The following is a 23,695-nucleotide window of genomic DNA, read 5'->3' on the forward strand; positions in this document are numbered from 1 at the left end:
ACCACTCCAGCCCACGCTTGGTTGACACCACTCCAGCCCACGCTTGGTTTACACCACTCCAGCCTACGCTTGGTTTACACCACTCCAGCCCACGCTTGGTTTACACCACTCCAGCCGACGCCTGGTTTACACCACTCCAGCCCACGCTTGGTTTACACCACTCCAGCCAACGCTTGGTTTACACCACTCCAGTTGACGCTTGGTTTACACCACTCCAGCCCACGCTTGGTTTACACCACTCCAGAGAACGCTTGGTTTACACCACTCCAGTTGACGCTTGGTTTACACCACTCCAGCCGACACCACTCCAGCCCACGCTTGGTTTACACCACTCCAGCCAACACTTGGTTTACACCACTCCAGCCCACGCTTGGTTTACACCACTCCAGCCCACGCTTGGTTTACACCACTCCAGCCAACGCTTGGTTTACACCACTCCAGCCCACGCTTGGTTTACACCACTCCAGAGAACGCGTTTTCACTGCTCCAGAGTCCAATGGCGGCGAGCTTTACACCACTCCAGCCAACGCTTGGTTGACACCACTCCAGCCAACGCTTGGTTTACACCACTCCAGCCAACGCTTGGTTTACACCACTCCAGCCCACGCTTGGTTTACACCACTCCAGCCCACGCTTGGTTTACACCACTCCAGCCCACGCTTGGTTTACACCACTCCAGCCAACGCTTGGTTTACACCACTCCAGCCAACGCTTGGTTTACACCACTCCAGCCAACGCTTGGTTTACACCACTCCAGCCCACGCTTGGTTTACACCACTCCAGCCCACGCTTGGTTTACACCACTCCAGCCAACGCTTGGTTTACACCACTCCAGCCCACGCTGGTTTACACCACTCCAGCCAACGCTTGGTTGACACCACTCCAGCCAACGCTTGGTTTACACCACTCCAGCCAATGCTTGGTTTACACCACTCCAGCCCACGCTTGGTTTACACCACTCCAGCCCACGCTTGGCATTGCGCATGGTGATCTTAGACTTGTGTGCGGCTGCTCGGCCATAGAAACCTGTTTCATGAAGCTCCTGACGAACAACCAAGTGATGTTGTTTCCAGGTTGGAACTCGGTACTGAGTGTTGCAACCCCGAGGACAGTAGATCTTCAGCACACTCTGCGGTCCCGTTCTGTGAGCTTGTGTGGCCTACCATTCCACGGCCGAGCCGTTGTTTCTCTTAGACGTTTCCACTTTCCACAATAACAGCTCTAACAGGGCAGAAATTATTACGAACTGTCTTGTTGGAAAAGTGACACGTTGAAAGTCACCAAGCTGTTCAGTAAAGGCCATTCTACTGCTAATGTTTGTCTATGGAGATTGCATGGCTGTGTGTCCGACACCCGTCAGCAAGGGGAGTGGCTGAAATATCTTAATCCACTCATTTGGAGGCGTGTCCACATACTGCTGGCCATGTAGTGAATCATCATCATCATCATCATCATCATCATCATCATCATCATCATCATCATCATCATCATCATCATCATCATCATCATCATCATCATCATCATCACTTGGGCCGACAGTGTGGATTGGGGCGGCAGGGTAGCCTAGTGGTTAAAGCTTTGGGCTAGTAACCGAAAGGTTGCAAGTTCAAATCCCCAAGCTGACAAGGTACAAATCTGTCATTCTGCCCCTGAACAGGCAGTTAACCCACTGTTCCTAGGCCATCATTGAATGTAAGAATATGTTCTTAACTGACTTGTCTAGTTAAATAAAGGTGAAAACATTTTTGTGTTCATATGTTAAGAATTATGTTGACCAGAGATCTGCTGCCACCTGCTGGATATCAGTGGTACTGACTTTGTCTCTGTCTAGGCCAGGTACACTAAGGCTGGAGATGGGGTCTGTCTCTGTCTAGGCCAGGTCTGTCTCTGTCTAGGCCAGACTAACTGAGATGGGGCCTGTCTCTGTCTAGGCCAGGTCTGTCTCTGTCTAGGCCAGGTCTGTCTCTGTCTAGGCCAGGTCTGGCTCTGTCTAGGCCAGGTCTGTCTCTGTCTAGGCCAGGTCTGGCTCTGTCTAGGCCAGACTAACTGAGATGGGGCCTGTCTCTGTCTAGGCCAGGTCTGTCTCTGTCTAGGCCAGGTCTGTCTCTGTCTAGGCCAGGTATGTCTCAGTCTAGGCCAGGTACACTAAGGCTGGAGATGGGGCCTGTCTCTGTCTAGGTCAGGTCTGTCTCTGTCTAGGCCAGGTACACTAAGGCTGGAGATGGGGTCTGTCTCTGTCTAGGTCAGGTCTGTCTCTGCCTAGGCCAGGTACACTAAGGCTGGAGATGGGGTCTGTCTCTGTCTAGGTCAGGTCTGTCTCGGTCTAGGCCAGACTAACTGAGATGGGGCCTGTCTCTGTCTAGGCCAGGTCTGTCTCTGTCTAGGCCAGACTAACTGAGATGGGGCCTGTCTAGGCCAGGTCTGGGCTGTCTCTGTCTAGGCCAGGTCTGTCTCTGTCTAGGCCAGACTAACTGAGATGGGGCCTGTCTAGGCCAGGTCTGGGCTGTCTCTGTCTAGGCCAGGTCTGTCTCTGTCTAGGCCAGACTAACTGAGATGGGGCCTGTCTAGGCCAGGTCTGGGCTGTCTCTGTCTAGGCCAGGTCAGGTCTGTCTCTGTCTAGGCCAGGTACACTAAGGCTGGAGATGGGGTCTGTCTCTGTCTAGGCCAGGTCAGGTCTGTCTCTGTCTAGGTCAGGTCTGTCTCTGCCTAGGCCAGGTCAGGTCTGTCTCTGCCTAGGCCAGGTACACTAGGCCAGGTCGGGCCTGTCTCTGTCTAGGCCAGGTCGGGTCTGTATCTGTCTAGGCCAGGTAAACTAAGGCTGGAGATGGGGCTCTGTCTAGGTCAGGTCAGGTCTGTCTGTCTAGGTCAGGTCTGTCTCAGTCTAGGCCAGGTACACTAAGGCTGGAGATGGGGCCTGTCTCTGTCTAGGCCAGGTCAGGTCTGTCTCTGTCTAGGTCAGGTCTGTCTCTGTCTAGGCCAGGTCAGGTCTGTATCTGTCTAGGTCAGGTACACTAAGACTGGAGATGGGGCCTGTCTCTGTCTAGGCCAGGTCAGGTCTGTCTCAGTCTAGGCCAGGTACACTAAGTCTGGAGATGGGGCCTGTCTCTGTCTAGGCCAGGTCAGGTCTGGCTCTGTCTAGGCCAGGTACACTAAGGCTGGAGATGGGGTCTGTCTCTGTCTAGGCCAGGTCAGGTCTGTCTCTGTTTAGGTCAGGTACACTAAGGCTGGAGATGGGGTCTGTCTGTCTAGGTCAGGTCTGTCTCTGTCTAGGCCAGGTCAGGTCTCTCTCTGTCTAGGCCAGGTCAGGTCTGTCTCTGTCTAGGGCAGGTACACTAAGGCTGGAGATGGGGCCTGTCTCGGCCAGGTCAGGTCTGTCTCTGTCTAGGCCAGGTACACTAAGGCTGGAGATGGGACCTGTCTCTGTCTAGGCCAGGTCAGGTCAGGTCTGTCTCTGTCTAGGCCAGGTACACTAAGGCTGGAGATGGGGCCTGTCTCTGTCTAGGCCAGGTCAGGTCTGTCTCTGTCTAGGCCAGGTCAGGTCTGTCTCTGTCTAGGCCAGGTCAGGTCTGTCTCTGTCTAGGCCAGGTACACTAAGGCTGCAGATGGGGCCTGTCTCTGTCTAGGCCAGGCCAGGTCTGTCTCTGTCTATGCCAGGTTAACTAAGGCAGGAGATGGGGTCTGTCTTTGTCTAGGTCAGGTCAGGTCTGTCTCTGTCTAGGTCAGGTAAACTAAGGCTGGAGATGGGGTCTGTCTCTGTCTAGGCCAGGTCAGGTCTGTCTCTGTCTAGACCAGGCCAGGTCTGTCTCTGTCTAGGCCAGGTACACTAAGGCTGGAGATGGGGTCTGTCTCTGTCTAGACCAGGCCAGGTCTGTCTCTGTCTAGGCCAGGTACACTAAGGCTGGAGATGGGGTCTGTCTCTGTCTAGGCCAGGTCAGGTCTGTCTCTGTCTAGGCCAGGTCAGGTCTGTCTCTGTCTAAGCCAGGTCAGGTCTTTCGCTGTAGGCCAGGTCAGGTCTGTCTCTGTCTAAGCCAGGTCAGGACTGTCTCTGTCTAGCCCAGGTCAGTCTCTGTCTAGGCCAGGTCAGGTCTGTCTCTGTCTAAGCCAGGTCAGGACTGTCTCTGTCTAGCCCAGGTCAGTCTCTGTCTAGGCCAGGTCAGGTCTGTCTCTGTCTAGGCCAGGTCAGGTCTGTCTCTGTCTCTGTCTAGGCCAGGTCAGGGCCGTCTCTGTCTCTGTCTAGGCCAGGTCAGGTCTGTATCTGTATAGTTCAGGTCAGGTCTGTCTCTGTCTAGGCCATGTCTCAGGTCTGTCTCTGTCTAGGTCAGGTCAGGTCTGTCTCTGTCTAGGCCAGGTCAGGACTGTCTCTGTCTAGCCCAGATCAGTCTCTGTATAGGCCAGGTCAGGTTTGTCTCTGTCTAGGCCAGGTCAGGACTGTCTCTGTCTAGGTCAGGTCAGTCTCTGTCTAGGCCAGGTCAGGTTTGTCTCTGTCTAGGTCAGGTTAGGTCTGTATCTGTCTAGGCAAGGTCAGGTCTGTCTCTGTCTAGGCCAGGTCAGGTCTGTATCTGTATAGGCCAGGTCAGGTCTGTCTCTGTCTAGGCAAGGTCAGGTCTGTCTCTGTCTAGGCCAGGTTAGGTCTGTCTCTGTCTAGGCCAGGTCAGGTCTGTCTCTGTCTAGGCCAGGTCAGGTCTGTCTCTATCTAGGCCAGGTCAGGTCTGTATCTGTCTAGGCCAGGTCAGGTTTGTCTCTGTCTAGGTCAGGTCTGTCTCTATCTAGGCCAGGTCAGGTCTGTATCTGTATAGGCCAGGTCAGGTTTGTCTCTGTCTAGGTCACGTCTGTCTCTGTCTAGGCCAGGTCAGGTCTGTCTCTGTCTCTGTCTAGGCCAGGTCAGGGCCGTCTCTGTCTCTGTCTAGGCCAGGTCAGGTCTGTCTCTGTCTAGGCCAGGTCAGGTCTGTCTCTATCTAGGCCAGGTCAGGTCTGTCTCTATCTAGGCCAGGTCAGGTCTGTATCTGTATAGGCTAGGTCAGGTTTGTCTCTGTCTAGGTCAGGTTCCACTAACAGTGCACAACTTCATACTCCAATAAGGTTGTTATGACAACCTGTGTGAATAATCTAGAATAACAGAGGAACACTGTTATTATGTTGATGCACATGGTAAGTAATATCTATTATTATGCATATTCATGATGCAGGTAGCCTAGTGTTTAGAGGCAGGTAGCCTAGTGGTTAGAGCAGGAAGCCTAGTGGTTACAGCAGGTAGCCTAGTGGTTAGAGCAGGTAGCCTAGTGGTTAGAGCAGGAAGCCTAGTGGTTACAGCAGGTAGCCTAGTGGTTAGAGGCAGGTAGCCTAGTGGTTAGAGCAGGAAGCCTAGTGGTTAGAGCAGGTAGCCTAGTGGTTAGAGCAGGTAGCCTAGTGGTTAGAGCAGGTAGCCTAGTGGTTAGAGCAGGTAACCTAGTGGTTAGAGGCAGGTAGCCTAGTGGTTAGAGACATGTAGCCTCGTGGTTAGAGGGGCAGCAGGTAGCCTGGTGGGTAGAGCAGGTAGCCTAGTGGTTAGAGGGGCAGCAGGTAGCCTAGTGGGTAGAGCAGGTAGCCTAGTGGTTAGAGGGGCAGCAGGTAGCCTAGTGGTTAGAGCAGGTAGCCTAGTGGTTAGCGGGCAGTTAGCCTAGTGGTTAGAGCAGGTAGCCTAGTGGTTAGAGGGGCGGCAGGTAGTCTAGTGGTTAGAGGCAGGTAGCCTAGTGGTTAGAGCAGGTAGCCTAGTGGTTAGAGCAGGTAGCCTAGTGGTTCGAGACAGGTAGCATAGTGGTTAGAGACAGGTGGTCTAGTGGTTAGAGACAGGTAGCCTAGTGGTTAGAGCAGGTAGCCTAGTGGTTAGAGCAGGTAGCCTAGTGGTTAGAGCAGGTAGCCTAGTGGTTAGAGACAGGTAGCCTAGTGGTTAGAGCAGGTAGCCTAGTGGTTAGAGCAGGTAACCTAGTGGTTAGAGCAGGTAGCCTAGTGGTTAGAGACATGTAGCCTCGTGGTTAGAGGGGCAGCAGGTAGCCTGGTGGGTAGAGCAGGTAGCCTAGTGGTTAGAGGGGCAGCAGGTAGCCTAGTGGGTAGAGCAGGTAGCCTAGTGGTTAGAGGGGCAGCAGGTAGCCTAGTGGTTAGAGCAGGTAGCCTAGTGGTTAGAGGGGCGGCAGGTAGTCTAGTGGTTAGAGGCAGGTAGCCTAGTGGTTAGAGCAGGTAGCCTAGTGGTTAGAGCAGGTAGCCTAGTGGTTCGAGACAGGTAGCATAGTGGTTAGAGCAGGTAGCCTAGTGGTTAGAGCATGTAGCCTAGTGGTTAGAGGGGCGGCAGGTAGCCTCGTGGTTAGAGCAGGTAGCCTAGTGGTTAGAGCAGGTAGCCTAGTGGTTAGAGCCAGGTAGCCTAGTGGTTAGAGCAGGTATCCTAGTGGTTAGAGACAGGTAGCCTAGTGGTTAGAGGCAGGTAGCCTAGTGGTTAGAGGCAGGTAGCCTAGCGGTTAGAGCAGGTAGCCTAGTGGTTAGAGACAGGTAGCCTAGTGGTTAGAGACAGATAGCCTAGTGGTTAGAGACAGGTAGCCTAGTGGTTAGAGCAGGTAGCCTAGTGGTTAGAGGCAGGTAGCCTAGTGGTTAGAGCAGGTAGCCTAGTGGTTAGAGCAGGTAGCCTAGTGGTTAGAGCCAGGTAGCCTAACGGTTAGAGCAGGTAGCCTAGTGGTTAGAGCAGGTAGCCTAGTGGTTAGAGCAGGTAGCCTTGTGGTTAGAGCAGGTAGCCTAACGGTTAGAGCAGGTAGCCTAGTGGTTAGAGCAGGTAGCCTAGTGGTTAGAGCAGGTAGCCTAGTGGTTAGAGCCAGGTAGCCTAGTGGTTAGAGCAGGTAGACTAGTGGTTAGAGGCAGGTAGACTAGTGGTTAGAGCAGATAGCCTAGTGGTTAGAGCAGGTAGCCTAATGGTTAGAGCCAGGTAGCCTAGTGGTTAGAGACAGGTAGCCTAGTGGTTAGAGCCAGGTAGCCTAGTGGTTAGAGGCAAGTAGCCTAGTGGTTAGAGCCATCACTACATAGAGTTCCACACAGCAATGCAGCTACTGATAGATTTAAGGTACAGACATCTAAAAGTTGTTCAGCAATGTGAACATTTTGTAAAAACAATGTCAGAGTAGCAGAGACAGATTAGGACGTTGCTATAGGTTGGCATGTTGATAAGGCCCTCCTCCTCGTCCAATCACAACAACACAATATCAGAGTAGCAGAGACAGATCAGGACGTTGCTGTAGGTTCGCATGTTGATAAGGCCCTCCTCCTCCTCCCCCTCCCTCTCCTCCTCCTCCTCCTCCCTCTCCTCCTCATCCAATCACAACAAGATTACTTTCCATTTCTGTTACTATTTATTTTGAATTCAGAGCAGAAAAAACAATAAATACAAAAGATTGTAAAACTATTATTGTCACATTATTATTTTAACATTATGATATTATTGTACCATTATTATTCTAACATTATTATTTTAACATTATGATATTATTGTACCATTATTATTCTAACATTATTATTTTAACATTATGATATTATTGTACCATTATTATTCTAACATTATTATTCTGACATTATGTTATTATTGTAACATTATTATTGTTACATTATTATTGTAACATTATGTTATTATTGTAACATTATTATTATAACATTATGTTATTATTGTAACATTATTATTGTAACATTATTATTGTAACATTATGTTATTATTGTAATATTATTATTGTAACATTATTATTGTAACATTATGTTATTATTGTAACATTATGTTGTTATTGTAACAAAATTATTGTAACATTATTTTATTATTGTAACATTATGTTATTATTATTACATTATTATTGTAACATTATTGTTGTAACTTTATGTTATTATTGTAACATTATTATTGTAACATTATGTTATTATTGTAACATTATGTTATTATTGTAACATTATGTTATTATTGTAACAAAATTATTGTAACATTATTTTATTATTGTAACATTATTATTGGAACATTATTGTTGTAACATTATTGTTGTAACTTTATGTTGTTATTGTAACATTATTATTGTAACATTGTGTTATTATTGTAACATTATTTTATTATTGTAACATTATTTTATTATTGTAACATTATGTTATTATTATTACATTATTATTGTAACATTATTATTGTAACATTATGTTATTATTGTAACATTATTATTGTAACATTATTATTGTAACATTATTGTTGTAACATTATTATTGTAACTTTATGTTATTATTGTAATATTATTGTTGTAACTTTATGTTATTATTGTAACATTATTATTGTAACATTATGTTATTATTGTAACATTATGTTATTATTGTAACATTATGTTATTATTGTAACATTATGTTATTATTGTCACAAAATTATTGTAACATTATTTTATTATTGTAACATTATTATTGGAACATTATTGTTGTAACATTATTATTGTAACTTTATGTTGTTATTGTAACATTATTATTGTAACATTATTTTATTATTGTAACATTATGTTATTATTATTACATTATTATTGTAACATTATTATTGTAACATTATGGTATTATTGTAACATTATTATTGTAACATTATTGTTGTAACATTATTATTGTAACTTTATGTTATTATTGTTACATTATTATTGTAACATTATTATTGTAACATTATGTTATTATTGTAACATTATTATTGTAACATTATGTTATTATTGTTACATTATTATTGTAACATTATGTTATTATTGTTACATTATTATTGTTACATTATTATTGTAACATTATGTTATTATTGTAACATTATTATTGTAACATTATGTTATTATTGTAACATTATGTTATTATTGTACCACTATTATTGTAACATTATGTTATTATTGTTACATTATTATTGTAACATTGTGTTATTATTTTTACATTATTATTGTAACATTATGTTATTATTGTTACACTATTATTGTAACATTATGTTATTATTGTTACATTATTATTGTAACATTCTGTTGTTATTGTAACATTATGCTGTTATTGTAACATTATTATTGTAACATTATGTTATTATTGTAACATTATTATTGTAACATTATGTTATTATTGTAACATTATTATTGTAACATTATGTTATTATTGTAACATTATTATTGTAACATTATTATTGTAACATTATTATTGTAACATTATGTTATTATTGTAACATTATGTTATTATTGTAACATTATTATTGTAACATTATGTTATTATTGTAACATTATGTAATTATTGTGACATTATTATTGTAACATTATGTTATTATTGTAACATTATGTTATTATTGTAACATTATTATTGTAACATTATTATTGTAACATTATGTTATTATTGTAACATTATGTTATTATTGTAACATTATTATTGTAACATTATTATTGTAACATTATTATTATAGCATTATGTTATTATTGTAACATTATTATTGTAACATTATGTTATTATTGTAACATTATTATTGTAACATTATTATTATAGCATTATGTTATTATTGTAACATTATTATTGTAACATTATGTTATTACTGTGTGGGTGTGTGTGTTCAGTCCTCCAGTCCGATGTGTCTGAACAGGTAGGACATGCTCTCTCCGTTGTAGATTCGTCTGATGGCTTCAGAGAGGATCAGGCTGATGTCCACCGTCTGGATCTTAATACACTGCAGCTTCTGATGCTCATGAGGAATAGTGTTGGTTACCACCACCTACACACACACACACACACACACACACACACACACACACACACACACACACACACCACACACCACACACCACACACCACACACACACACACACACACACAAAACACAGACAGACAGACAGACACAGACACACAGAGTTAACAAACAGCTAGACACAGGGTTAACAAAGACAGACAGACAGACAGACAGACAGACAGACAGACAGACAGAGACAGAGAGAGAGAGAGAGAGACAGACAGACAGACAGACAGACAGACAGACAGACAGACAGAGACAGATAGACAGACAGACAGACAGACAGACAGACAGACAGACAGACAGACAGACAGACACCTTGTCGATGGCAGATTCCTCTATGAGTTTCGGTGCATCGGAGGAGAGGATGCCGTGCGTCGCCATGACGAATATCTTGTACGCTCCGTGCTTCTTCAACGTCTGCGCGGCCGCCACGAAACTGTCCACGTCATCGATGATGTCATCCTGGGGGGGCGGGGACACAAAGCAGCCGCCACTGAGGCCAATCCAACGGCCTGAGAGGGGTCAGGGTCTGTGTGGTTTGTCTGTGAGTGTCTGTGTGTGTGTGTGGGTGTGTGTGAGTGTGTGGTTTGTCTGTGAGTGTCTGTCTGTGTGTGTGAGAGTGTGTGTGTCTGTGTGTGAGTGTCTGTGAGTGTCTGTGAGTGTCTGTCTGTGTGTGTCTGTGAGTGTCTGTGTGTGTCTGTGTGTGTGTGTGTGTGTGTGTGTGTGTGTCTGTGTGTGTCTGTGAGTGTGTGTGTGTGTGTGTGTGTGTAACTTACCACTATGATGGCGATGCGTCCTCCTACGTCTCCTACCACTGTGATGGGAGGCTTCTCTTTAGGGATCAACACTGGAACACACACAATACACACTATACACACTATACACACACAATACACACTATACACACACAATACACACTATACACACTATACACACACACAATACACACACAATACACACTATACACACACAATAAACACTATACACACTATACACACACAATACACACTATACACACACAATACACACTATACACACACAATACACACTATACACACACAATACACACTATACACACACAATACACACTATACACACAATACACACACTATACACACTATACACACTATACACACACAATACACACTATACACACTATACACACACAATACACACTATACACACACAATAAACACAATACACACTATACACACTATACACACTATACACACACAATACACACTATACACACACAATACACACAACACACACATACACACATACAGTACACACACACAATGTACACACACAATACACACACAATACACACATACCATACACACATACAGTAGACACACAATACACACAATACACACATACCATACACACATATACACACATACCATACACACAATACACACATACCATACACACACACTACACACATACCATACACACACACTACACACATACCATACACACATATACTACACACACAATACACACACACTACACACATACCATACACACACACACAGTACACACACAATACACACATACCATACACACATACAGTACACACATACAATACACACATACAGTACACACCAACAATACACACATACATACACACACAGACAATACACACATACAATACACACATACAATACACACATACAATACACACACACAATACACACATACAGTACACACACACAATACACACATACAGTACACACATACAATACACACATACAGTACACACCAACAATACACACATACAATACACACACAATACACACATACAATACACACATACAATACACACATACAGTACACACACACAATACACACATACAGTACACACACAATACACACATACAGTACACACACACAATAAACACATACAGTACACACACAATACACACATACAATACACACATACAGTACACACACACAATACGCACATACAGTACACACACAATACACACACACAATACACACACAATGTGTGTGTGTGTGTGTGTGTGAGTGTGTTACGTGGTATCTTGACAGTAGGAGGGGAGTGTCTTCCATCCACCAGGTCTGACTCTGCATCCTGGGCCTCTCCATGGATCACTGCAATACCCAGACGCAACCGCTCTGCAAATGACTGGGCCCTACAACACACACACACACACACACACACACACACACACACACACACACACACACACAGACAGTAAAGACACTATACAATCAGAGCTTGTAAAAACACAACTACCATAAGATAACAGACCTGACAGCACCACCCAGACTGTAGTTAAAGAGGACCCCCTAACCCAGACTGTAGTTAAAGAGGACCCACCCTAACCCAGACTGTAGTTAAAGAGGACCCACCCTAACCCAGACTGTAGTTAAAGAGGACCCACCCTAACCCAGACTGTAGTTAAAGAGGACCCACCCTAACCCAGACTGTAGTTAAAGAGGACCCACCCTAACCCAGACTGTAGTTAAAGAGGAACCACCTAACCCAGACTGTAGTTAAAGAGGACCCACCCTAACCCAGACTGTAGTTAAAGAGGACCCACCCTAACCCAGACTGTAGTTAAAGAGGACCCACCCTAACCCAGACTGTAGTTAAAGAGGACCCACCCTAACCCAGACTGTAGTTAAAGAGGACCCACCCTAACCCAGACTGTAGTTAAAGAGGACCCACCCTAACCCAGACTGTAGTTAAAGAGGACCCACCCTAACCCAGACTGTAGTTAAAGAGGACCCACCCTAACCCAGACTGTAGTTAAAGAGGACCCACCCTAACCCAGACTGTAGTTAAAGAGGACCCACCCTAACCCAGACTGTAGTTAAAGAGGACCAGACACCCTAACCCAGACTGTAGTTAAAGAGGACCCACCCTAACCCAGACTGTAGTTAAAGAGGACCCACCCTAACCCAGACTGTAGTTATAGAGGAACCACCCTAACCCAGACTGTAGTTAAAGAGGACCCACCCTAACCCAGACTGTAGTTAAAGAGGAACCACCCTAACCCAGACTGTAGTTAAAGAGGACCCACCCTAACCCAGACTGTAGTTAAAGAGGACCCACCCTAACCCAGACTGTAGTTAAAGAGGACCCACCCTAACCCAGACTGTAGTTAAAGAGGACCCACCCTAACCCAGACTGTAGTTAAAGAGGACCCACCCTAACCCAGACTGTAGTTAAAGAGGAACCACCCCCTAACCCAGACTGTAGTTAAAGAGGACCCTAACAGACCTAACCCAGACTGTAGTTAAAGAGGAACCACCCTAACCCAGACTGTAGTTAAAGAGGACCCACCCCTAACCCAGACTGTAGTTAAAGAGGAACCACCCTAACCCAGACTGTAGTTAACCCAAAGAGGACCCACCCTAACCCAGACTGTAGTTAAAGAGGACCCACCCTAACCCAGACTGTAGTTAAAGAGGACCCACCCTAACCCAGACTGTAGTTAAAGAGGACCACCCTAACCCAGACTGTAGTTAAAGAGGACCCACCCTAACCCAGACTGTAGTTAAAGAGGACCCACCCTAACCCAGACTGTAGTTAAAGAGGAACCACCCTAACCCAGACTGTAGTTAAAGAGGACCCACCCTAACCCAGACTGTAGTTAAAGAGGACCCACCCTAACCCAGACTGTAGTTAAAGAGGACCCACCCTAACCCAGACTGTAGTTAAAGAGGACCCACCCTAACCCAGACTGTAGTTAAAGAGGACCCACCCTAACCCAGACTGTAGTTAAAGAGGACCCACCCTAACCCAGACTGTAGTTAAAGAGGAACCACCCTAACCCAGACTGTAGTTAAAGAGGACCAGACACCCTAACCCAGACTGTAGTTAAAGAGGACCCACCCTAACCCAGACTGTAGTTAAAGAGGACCCACCCTAACCCAGACTGTAGTTAAAGAGGCTAACCCAGACTGTAGTTAAAGAGGAACCACCCTAACCCAGACTGTAGTTAAAGAGGACCCACCCTAACCCAGACTGTAGCTAAAGCGGAACCAATTTTCACCTAAAATGACATACCCAAATCTAACTGCCTGTAGCTCAGGACCTGAAGCAAGGATATGCATATTATTGGTACCATTTGAAAGGAAACAGTTGCAGTTTGTGGAAATGTGAAATGAATGTAGGAGAATGTAACACAATAGATCTGGTAGAAGATGATGCAAAGAAAAAAACAACCATTCTTTTTTATCTTTTTTGTACCATCATCTTTGAAATACAAGAGAAAGGCCATAATGCATTATTCCAGCCCAGCTGCAATTTAGATTTTGGACACTAGATGGCAGCAGTGTGTCTGCAAAGTGTTAGACTAATCCAATGAACCATTGCATTTCTGTTCAAATTGTTGTATCAAGACTGCCCAAATGTAACTTTCAAAACTGTGCACTTTCCTTAAAAAATAGCCTGGTATTATTTCACAATACAGACAGTAGCTGCTACATACAGTCAACTATACAATACAGACAGTAACAGCTACAGACTGCCCAAATGTAACTTTCAAAACAACTAAAAAATAGCCTGGTATTATTTCACAATACAGACAGTAGCTACATACAGTCAACTATACAATACAGACAGTAACAGCTACAGTCAACTATACAATACAGACAGTAACAGCTACAGTCAACTACAATACAATACAGACAGTAACAGCTACAGTCAACTATACAATACAGACAGTAACAGCTACAGTCAACTATACAATACAGACAGTAACAGCTACAGTCAACTACAGACAGTACAATACAGACAGTAACAGCTACAGTCAACTATACAATACAGACAGTAACAGCTACAGTCAACTATACAATACAGACAGTAACAGCTACAGTCAACTATACAATACAGACAGTAACAGCTACAGTCAACTATACAATACAGACAGTAACAGCTACAGTCAACTATATAATACAGACAGTAACAGTTACAGTCAACTATACAATACAGAAATTAACAGCTACAGTCAACTATACAATACAGACAGTAACAGTTACAGTCAACTATACGATACAGACAGTAACAGCTACAGTCAACTATACAATACAGACAGTAACAGCTACAGTCAACTCTTCAACACAGACCGTAGCGTACCTTCTGGCTGAGGCTGGAGATTTGGCCACTATCACTGCGTTTCTATAGTCAGGAATCTGTAGAAGAAAATAACATCTCCTATTACTGTAAATACTGCAGTAGGAGGGGGTTGTGGAAAATGTAGTCCTACCTCCTCCTGTATGTACTGGGGGTTTGGGAATGTGTTGTTTTACCTCCTCTGGTATGTACTGGGGGGTTGTGGGTAGTGTCGTTTTACCTCCTCCTGTATGTACTGGGGGGTTGTGGGTAGTGTCGTTTTACCTCCTCCTGTATGTACTGGGGGTTGTGGGTAGTGTCGTTTTACCTCCTCCTGTATGTACTGGGGGTTGTGGGTAATATAGTTGACAGCTTTCTGTATGTACTGGGGGTTGTGGGTAATATAGTTGACAGCTTTCTGTATGTACTGGGGGTTGTGGGTAATATAGTTGACAGCTTTCTGTTTGTACTGGGGGTTGTGGGTAATATAGTTGACAGCTTTCTGCATGTACTGGGGGTTGTGGGTAATATAGTTGACAGCTTTCTGTATGTACTGGGGGTTGTGGGTAATATAGTTGACAGCTTTCTGTATGTACTGGGGGTTGTGGGTAATATAGTTGACAGCTTTCTGTATGTACTGGGGGTTGTGGGTAATATAGTTGACAGCTTTCTGTTTGTACTGGGGGTTGTGGGTAATATAGTTGACAGCTTTCTGTATGTACTGGGGGGTTGTGGGTAATATAGTTGACAGCTTTCTGTATGTACTGGGGGTTATGTGTAAAGTAGTTGATATCCTCCTGTAGTCATGGGTGGGTTATGGGTAAAGTAGTTAACCTCCTCCAGTATTCATAAGGGGTTGGGGGTAGTGTGGTATATCTTCTCCTGTATGTACTGGGGGGTTGTGGGTAGTGTAGTAATACCTCCTCCTGTATGTACTGGGGGGTTGTGGGCAGTGTAGTCTTGCCTCCTCCTATATGTACTGGGGATTGTGGATAGTGTAGTCCGACCTCCTCCTGTATGTACTGCAGTAGGAGGGGGTTGTGGGTAGTGTAGTCCTACCTCCTCCTGTATGTACTGCAGTAGGAGGGGTTGTGGGTAGTGTAGTCCTACCTCCTCCTGTATGTACTGCAGTAGAGGGGGTTGTGGGTAGTGTAGTCCTACCTCCTCCTGTATGTACTGTAGTAGGAGGGGTTGTGGGTAGTGTAGTCCTACCTCCTCCTGTATGTACTGTAGTAGGAGGGGTTGTGGGTAGTGTAGTCCTACCTCCTCCTGTATGTACTGTAGTAGGAGGGGGTTGTGGGTAGTGTAGTCCTGCCTCCTCCTGTATGTACTGTAGTAGGAGGGGGTTGTGGGTAGTGTAGTCCTGCCTCCTCCTGTATGTACTGTAGTAGGAGGGGGTTGTGGGTAGTGTAGTCCTGCCTCCTCCTGTATGTACTGTAGTAGGAGGGGGTTGTGGGTAGTGTAGTCCTACCTCCTCCTGTATGTACTGCAGTAGGAGGGGTTGTGGGTAGTGTAGTCCTACCTCCTCCTGTATGTACTGCAGTAGGAGGGGGTTGTGGGTAGTGTAGTCCTACCTCCTCCTGTATGTACTGTAGAAGGAGGGGGTTGTGGGAAGTGTAGTCCTACCTCCTCCTGTATGTACTGCAGTAGGAAGGGAGAAGCTCTCAGGTTGTCTACTGGGATGTTGAAGAAGCCCTGAATCTCCTTCTGATGAAGATCCATAGTGATGAGATGGGTCAGACCTACACACACACAGACAGACAGAGAGAGAGAGAGATGGTCAGACCTACACACAGACAGACAGACAGAGAGACAGAAAAAAAGACGGAAGACAGACAGACAGACAGACGGACAGAGAGAAGGACAGACAGAAAGACGGACAGAGAGACAGAAGGACAGAGAGACAGAGAGACAGACAGACAGACAGACAGACAGACGGACAGAGAGACAGAGGGACAGACAGAGGGACACATTCAGAACAAGGAGAGAGCACTCTGTTCAGTATGAGGACCAGACTTTATGTCTCTGTGTCTTTCTGTGTGAATCTGTGTCTTTCTGTGTGTCTCTGTGTCTCTGTGTGTCTCTGTGTGTATCTGCGATGTGTGTGTCTCTCTGTGTGTATCTGTGATGTATGTGTCTCTGTGTGTCTCTGTGTGTATCTGTGTGTCTCTCTGTGTGTATATGTGATGTATGTGTCTCTGTGTGTCTCTCTGTGTGTATCTGTGATGTATGTGTCTCTGTGTGTCTTTCTGTGTGTCTTTCTGTGTGTATCTGTGATGTGTGTGTCTCTGTGTGTCTCTCTGTGTGTATCTGTGATGTGTGTGTCTCTGTGTGTCTCTCTGTGTGTATCTGTGATGTGTGTGTCTCTGTGTGTCTCTCTGTGTGTATCTGTGATGTGTGTGTCTCTGTGTGTCTCTCTGTGTGTATCTGTGATGTATGTGTCTCTGTGTGTCTCTCTGTGTGTATCTGTGATGTATATGTCTCTGTGTGTTTTGTGGTGTGTGTCTCTCCGAGGTGTATGTCCTCACCTGCTTTACACATCATGGAGGCCAGCAGCTTGGAGACGATAGACCCTCTCTTCCTCATCTTACACTGTTTACTGTAAGGGAAGTAGGGGACGACCCCGGTGATACTCCTGGCACAGGAAGTCCTGCACGCATACACCATGATCAACAACTCCATGATGGTAGTGTTCACATCCCTGGAGACAGAGAGAGATATACACCATGATGGTAGTGATCACATCCCTGGAGACAGAGAGAGATATACACAATGATGGTAGTGATCACATCCCTGGAGACAGAGAGAGAGATATACACCATGATGGTAGTGATCACATCCCTGGAGACAGAGAGAGATATACACCATGATGGTAGTGATCACATCCCTGGAGACAGAGAGAGAGATATACACCATGATGGTAGTGATCACATCCCTGGAGACAGAGAGAGATATACACCATGATGGTAGTGATCACATCCCTGGAGACAGAGAGAGATATACACCATGATGGTAGTGATCACATCCCTGGAGACAGAGAGAGAGATATACACCATGATGGTAGTGATCACATCCCTGGAGACAGAGAGAGATATACACCATGATGGTAGTGATCACATCCCTGGAGACAGAGAGAGAGATATACACCATGATGGTAGTGATCACATCCCTGGAGACAGAGAGAGATATACACCATGATGGTAGTGATCACATCCCTGGAGACAGAGAGATATACACCATGATGGTAGTGATCACATCCCTGGAGACAGAGAGAGATATACACCATGATGGTAGTGATCACATCCCTGGAGACAGAGAGAGATATACACCATGATGGTAGTGATCACATCCCTGGAGACAGAGAGAGAGATATACACCATGATGGTAGTGTTCACATCCCTGGAGACAGAGAGAGATATACACCATGATGGTAGTGATCACATCCCTGGAGACAGAGAGAGATATACACCATGATGGTAGTGATCACATCCCTGGAGACAGAGAGAGAGATATACACCATGATGGTAGTGATCACATCCCTGGAGACAGAGAGTATACACCATGATGGTAGTGATCACATCCCTGGAGACAGAGAGAGAGATATACACCATGATGGTAGTGATCACATCCCTGGAGACAGAGAGAGATATACACCATAATGGTAGTGATCACATCCCTGGAGACAGAGAGAGAGATATACACCATGATGGTAGTGATCACATCCCTGGAGACAGAGAGAGATATACACCATGATGGTAGTGATCACATCCCTGGAGACAGAGAGAGATATACACCATGATGGTAGTGATCACATCCCTGGAGACAGAGAGAGATATACACCATGATGGTAGTGATCACATCCCTGGAGACAGAGAGAGAGATATACACCATGATGGTAGTGATCACATCCCTGGAGACAGAGAGAGATATACACCATGATGGTAGTGATCACATCCCTGAGAGAGAGATATACACCATTATGGTAGTGTTCACATCCCTGGAGACAGAGAGAGAGAGAGAGAGAGACAGAGAGATATACTCCATGATGGTAGTGATCACATCCCTGGAGACAGAGAGATATACTCCATGATGGTAGTGATCACATCCCTGGAGACAGAGAGAGATATACACCATGATGGTAGTGATCACATCCCTGGAGACAGAGAGAGAGAGATATACACCATGATGGTAGTGATCACATCCCTGGAGACAGAGAGAGAGATATACATCATGATGGTAGTATTCACATCCCTGGAGACAGAGAGATATACACCATGATGGTAGTGATCACATCCCTGGAGACAGAGAGAGAGAGATATACACCATGATGGTAGTGTTCACATCCCTGGAGAGAGAGAGACAGAGAGAGATATACACCATGATGGTAGTGATCACATCCCTGAGAGAGAGATATACACCATTATGGTAGTGTTCACATCCCTGGAGACAGAGAGAGAGAGAGAGACAGAGAGATATACTCCATGATGGTAGTGATCACATCCCTGGAGACAGAGAGATATACTCCATGATGGTAGTGATCACATCCCTGGAGACAGAGAGAGAGATATACACCATGATGGTAGTATTCACATCCCTGGAGACAGAGAGATATACACCATGATGGTAGTGATCACATCCCTGGAGACAGAGAGAGATATACACCATGATGGTAGTGTTCACATCCCTGGAGAGAGAGAGAGAGAGATATACACCATGATGGTAGTGATCACATCCCTGGAGACAGAGAGAGAGATATATACACCATGATGGTAGTGATCACATCCCTGGAGACAGAGAGAGAGAGAGATATATACACCATGATGGTAGTGATCACATCCCTGGAGACAGAGAGAGAGATATACACCATGATGGTAGTGTTCACATCCCTGGAGACAGAGAGAGATATACACCATGATGGTAGTGATCACATCCCTGGAGACAGAGAGAGAGATATACACCATGATGGTAGTGTTCACATCCCTGGAGACAGAGAGAGATATACACCATGATGGTAGTGATCACATCCCTGGAGACAGAGAGAGAGATATACACCATGATGGTAGTGTTCACATCCCTGGAGACAGAGAGAGAGATATACACCATGATCAACACCATGATGGTAGTGATCACATCCCTGGAGACAGAGAGAGAGATATACACCATGATGGTAGTGATCACATCCCTGGAGACAGAGAGAGATATATACACCATGATGGTAGTGATCACATCCCTGGAGGCAGAGAGAGAGAGATATACACCATGATGGTAGTGATCACATCCCTGGTGACAGAGAGAGAGATATATACACCATGATGGTAGTGATCACATCCCTGGAGACAGAGAGAGAGATATACACCATGATGGTAGTGATCACATCCCTGGAGACAGAGAGAGAGATATACACCATGATGGTAGTGATCACATCCCTGGAGACAGAGAGAGAGATATACACCATGATGGTAGTGATCACATCCCTGGAGACAGAGAGAGAGATATACACCATGATGGTAGTGATCACATCCCTGGAGACAGAGAGAGATATACACCATGATGGTAGTGATCACATCCCTGGAGACAGAGAGAGAGATATACACCATGATGGTAGTGATCACATCCCTGGAGACAGAGAGAGATATACACCATGATGGTAGTGATCACATCCCTAGAGACAGAGAGAGATATACACCATGATGGTAGTGATCACATCCCTGGAGACAGAGAGAGATATATACACCATGATGGTAGTGATCACATCCCTGGAGACAGAGAGAGATATACACCATGATAGTAGTGTTCACATCCCTGGAGACAGAGAGAGATATACACCATGATGGTAGTGATCACATCCCTGGAGACAGAGAGAGATATACACCATGATGGTAGTGTTCACATCCCTGGAGACAGAGAGAGAGATATACACCATGATGGTAGTGATCACATCCCTGGAGACAGAGAGAGAGATATATACACCATGATGGTAGTGATCACATCCCTGGAGACAGAGAGAGATATATACACCATGATGGTAGTGATCACATCCCTGGAGACAGAGAGAGAGATATACACCATGATGGTAGTGATCACATCCCTGGAGACAGAGAGAGAGATATACACCATGATGGTAGTGATCACATCCCTGGTGACAGAGAGAGAGATATACACCATGATGGTAGTGATCACATCCCTGGAGACAGAGAGAGAGATATACACCATGATGGTAGTGATCACATCCCTGGAGACAGAGAGAGAGATATACACCATGATGGTAGTGTTCACATCCCTGGAGACAGAGAGAGAGATATACACCATGATGGTAGTGATCACATCCCTGGAGACAGAGAGAGATATACACCATGATGGTAGTGATCACATCCCTGGAGACAGGGAGAGAGAGATATACACCATGATGGTAGTGATCACATCCCTGGAGACAGAGAGAGATATATATACACCATGATGGTAGTGATCACATCCCTGGAGACAGAGAGAGATATATACACCATGATGGTAGTGATCACATCCCTGGTGACAGAGAGAGAGAGATATACACCATGATGGTAGTGATCACATCCCTGGAGACAGAGAGAGAGATATATACACCATGATGGTAGTGATGACATCCCTGGAGACAGAGAGATATATACACCATGATGGTAGTGATCACATCCCTGGAGACAGAGAGAGAGATATACACCATGATGGTAGTGTTCACATCCCTGGAGACAGAGAGAGATATACACCATGATGGTAGTGATCACATCCCTGGAGACAGAGAGAGATATACACCATTATGGTAGTGTTCACATCCCTGGAGACAGAGAGAGAGAGAGAGACAGAGAGATATACTCCATGATGGTAGTGATCACATCCCTGGAGACAGAGAGAGAGATATACACCATGATTGTAGTGTTCACATCCCTGGAGACAGAGAGAGATATACACCATGATGGTAGTGATCACATCCCTGGAGACAGAGAGAGATATACACCATGATGGTAGTGTTCACATCCCTGGAGACAGAGAGAGATATACACCATGATGGTAGTGTTCACATCCCTGGAGACAGAGAGAGAGATATACACCATGATCAACAACTCCATGATGGTAGTGATCACATCCCTGGAGACAGAGAGATAGATATACACCATGATGGTAGTATTCACATCCCTGGAGGCAGAGAGAGAGATATACACCATGATGGTAGTGATCACATCCCTGGAGACAGAGAGAGAGAGAGATATACACCATGATGGTAGTGATCACATCCCTGGAGACAGAGAGAGATATACACCATGATGGTAGTGATCACATCCCTGGAGACAGAGAGAGAGATATACACCATGATGGTAGTGATCACATCCCTGGAGACAGAGAGAGAGATATACACCATTATGGTAGTGTTCACATCCCTGGTGACAGAGAGAGAGATATACACCATGATGGTAGTGATCACATCCCTGAGAGAGAGAGATATACACCATGATGGTAGTGATCACATCCCTGGAGACAGAGAGAGATATACACCATGATGGTAGTGTTCACATCCCTGGAGACAGAGAGAGATATACACCATGATGGTAGTGTTCACATCCCTGGAGACAGAGAGAGAGATATACACCATGATGGTAGTGTTCACATCCCTGGAGACAGAGAGAGATATACAGATGATACACTCCATGATGGTAGTGATCACATCCCTGGAGACAGAGAGAGATATACACCATGATGGTAGTGTTCACATCCCTGGAGACAGAGAGAGAGATATACACCATGATGGTAGTGTTCACATCCCTGGAGACAGAGAGAGAGATATACACACCATGATGGTAGTGATCACATCCCTGGAGACAGAGAGAGAGATATACACCATGATGGTAGTGATCACATCCCTGGAGACAGAGAGAGATATACACCATGATGGTAGTGTTCACATCCCTGGAGACAGAGAGAGATATACACCATGATGGTAGTGATCACATCCCTGGAGACAGAGAGAGATATACACCATGATGGTAGTGATCACATCCCTGGAGACAGAGAGAGATATACACCATTATGGTAGTGTTCACAACCCTGGAGACAGAGAGAGAGATATACACCATGATGGTAGTGATCACATCCCTGGAGACAGAGAGAGATATACACCATGATGGTAGTGATCACATCCCTGGAGACAGAGAGAGAGATATACACCATGATGGTAGTGATCACATCCCTGGAGACAGAGAGAGAGATATACACCATGATGGTAGTGATCACATCCCTGGAGACAGACTGAGATATACACCATGATGGTAGTGATCACATCCCTGGAGACAGACTGAGATATACACCATGATGGTAGTGATCACATCCCTGGAGACAGAGAGAGATATACCCCATGATGGTAGTGATCACATCCCTGGAGACAGAGAGAGAGATATACACCATGATGGTAGTGATCACATCCCTGGAGATAGACTGAGATATACACCATGATGGTAGTGATCACATCCCTGGAGACAGAGAGAGATATACACCATGATGGTAGTGATCACATCCCTGGAGACAGAGAGAGATATACACCATGATGGTAGTGATCACATCCCTGGAGACAGAGAGAGAGATATACACCATGATGGTAGTGATCACATCCCTGGAGACAGAGAGATAGATATACACCATGATGGTAGTGATCACATCCCTGGTGACAGAGAGAGAGAGATATACACCATGATGGTAGTGATCACATCCCTGGTGACAGAGAGAGAGAGATATACACCATGATGGTAGTGATCACATCCCTGGAGACAGAGAGAGATATACACCATGATGGTAGTGTTCACATCCCTGGAGACAGAGAGAGATAT

At 45.1% G+C, this 23,695-nt stretch overlaps 1 protein-coding gene across 1 annotated transcript in view; it reads right to left on the minus strand.

The window, feature by feature from the left end:
• Positions 1-9,513: 9,513 nt before the first annotated feature.
• Positions 9,514-23,695, minus strand: part of LOC121844100 (phosphoribosyl pyrophosphate synthase-associated protein 2-like) — a 32,359-nt gene continuing 18,177 nt past the window's right edge. The window contains exons 5-11 of the mRNA XM_042313990.1: positions 17,375-17,547; positions 16,473-16,588; positions 14,871-14,926; positions 11,798-11,916; positions 10,534-10,604; positions 10,073-10,219; positions 9,514-9,739 (exon numbers count right to left, since the gene is read on the minus strand). Coding sequence (XP_042169924.1) covers positions 9,581-9,739; positions 10,073-10,219; positions 10,534-10,604; positions 11,798-11,916; positions 14,871-14,926; positions 16,473-16,588; positions 17,375-17,547 — 841 coding nt within the window. The 3' untranslated portion in view covers positions 9,514-9,580. The remainder of the gene's footprint in view (positions 9,740-10,072; positions 10,220-10,533; positions 10,605-11,797; positions 11,917-14,870; positions 14,927-16,472; positions 16,589-17,374; positions 17,548-23,695) is intronic.

This window comes from Oncorhynchus tshawytscha, unplaced genomic scaffold (assembly GCF_018296145.1).
Source record: "Oncorhynchus tshawytscha isolate Ot180627B unplaced genomic scaffold, Otsh_v2.0 Un_contig_3669_pilon_pilon, whole genome shotgun sequence".
NCBI lineage: Eukaryota > Metazoa > Chordata > Actinopteri > Salmoniformes > Salmonidae > Oncorhynchus > Oncorhynchus tshawytscha.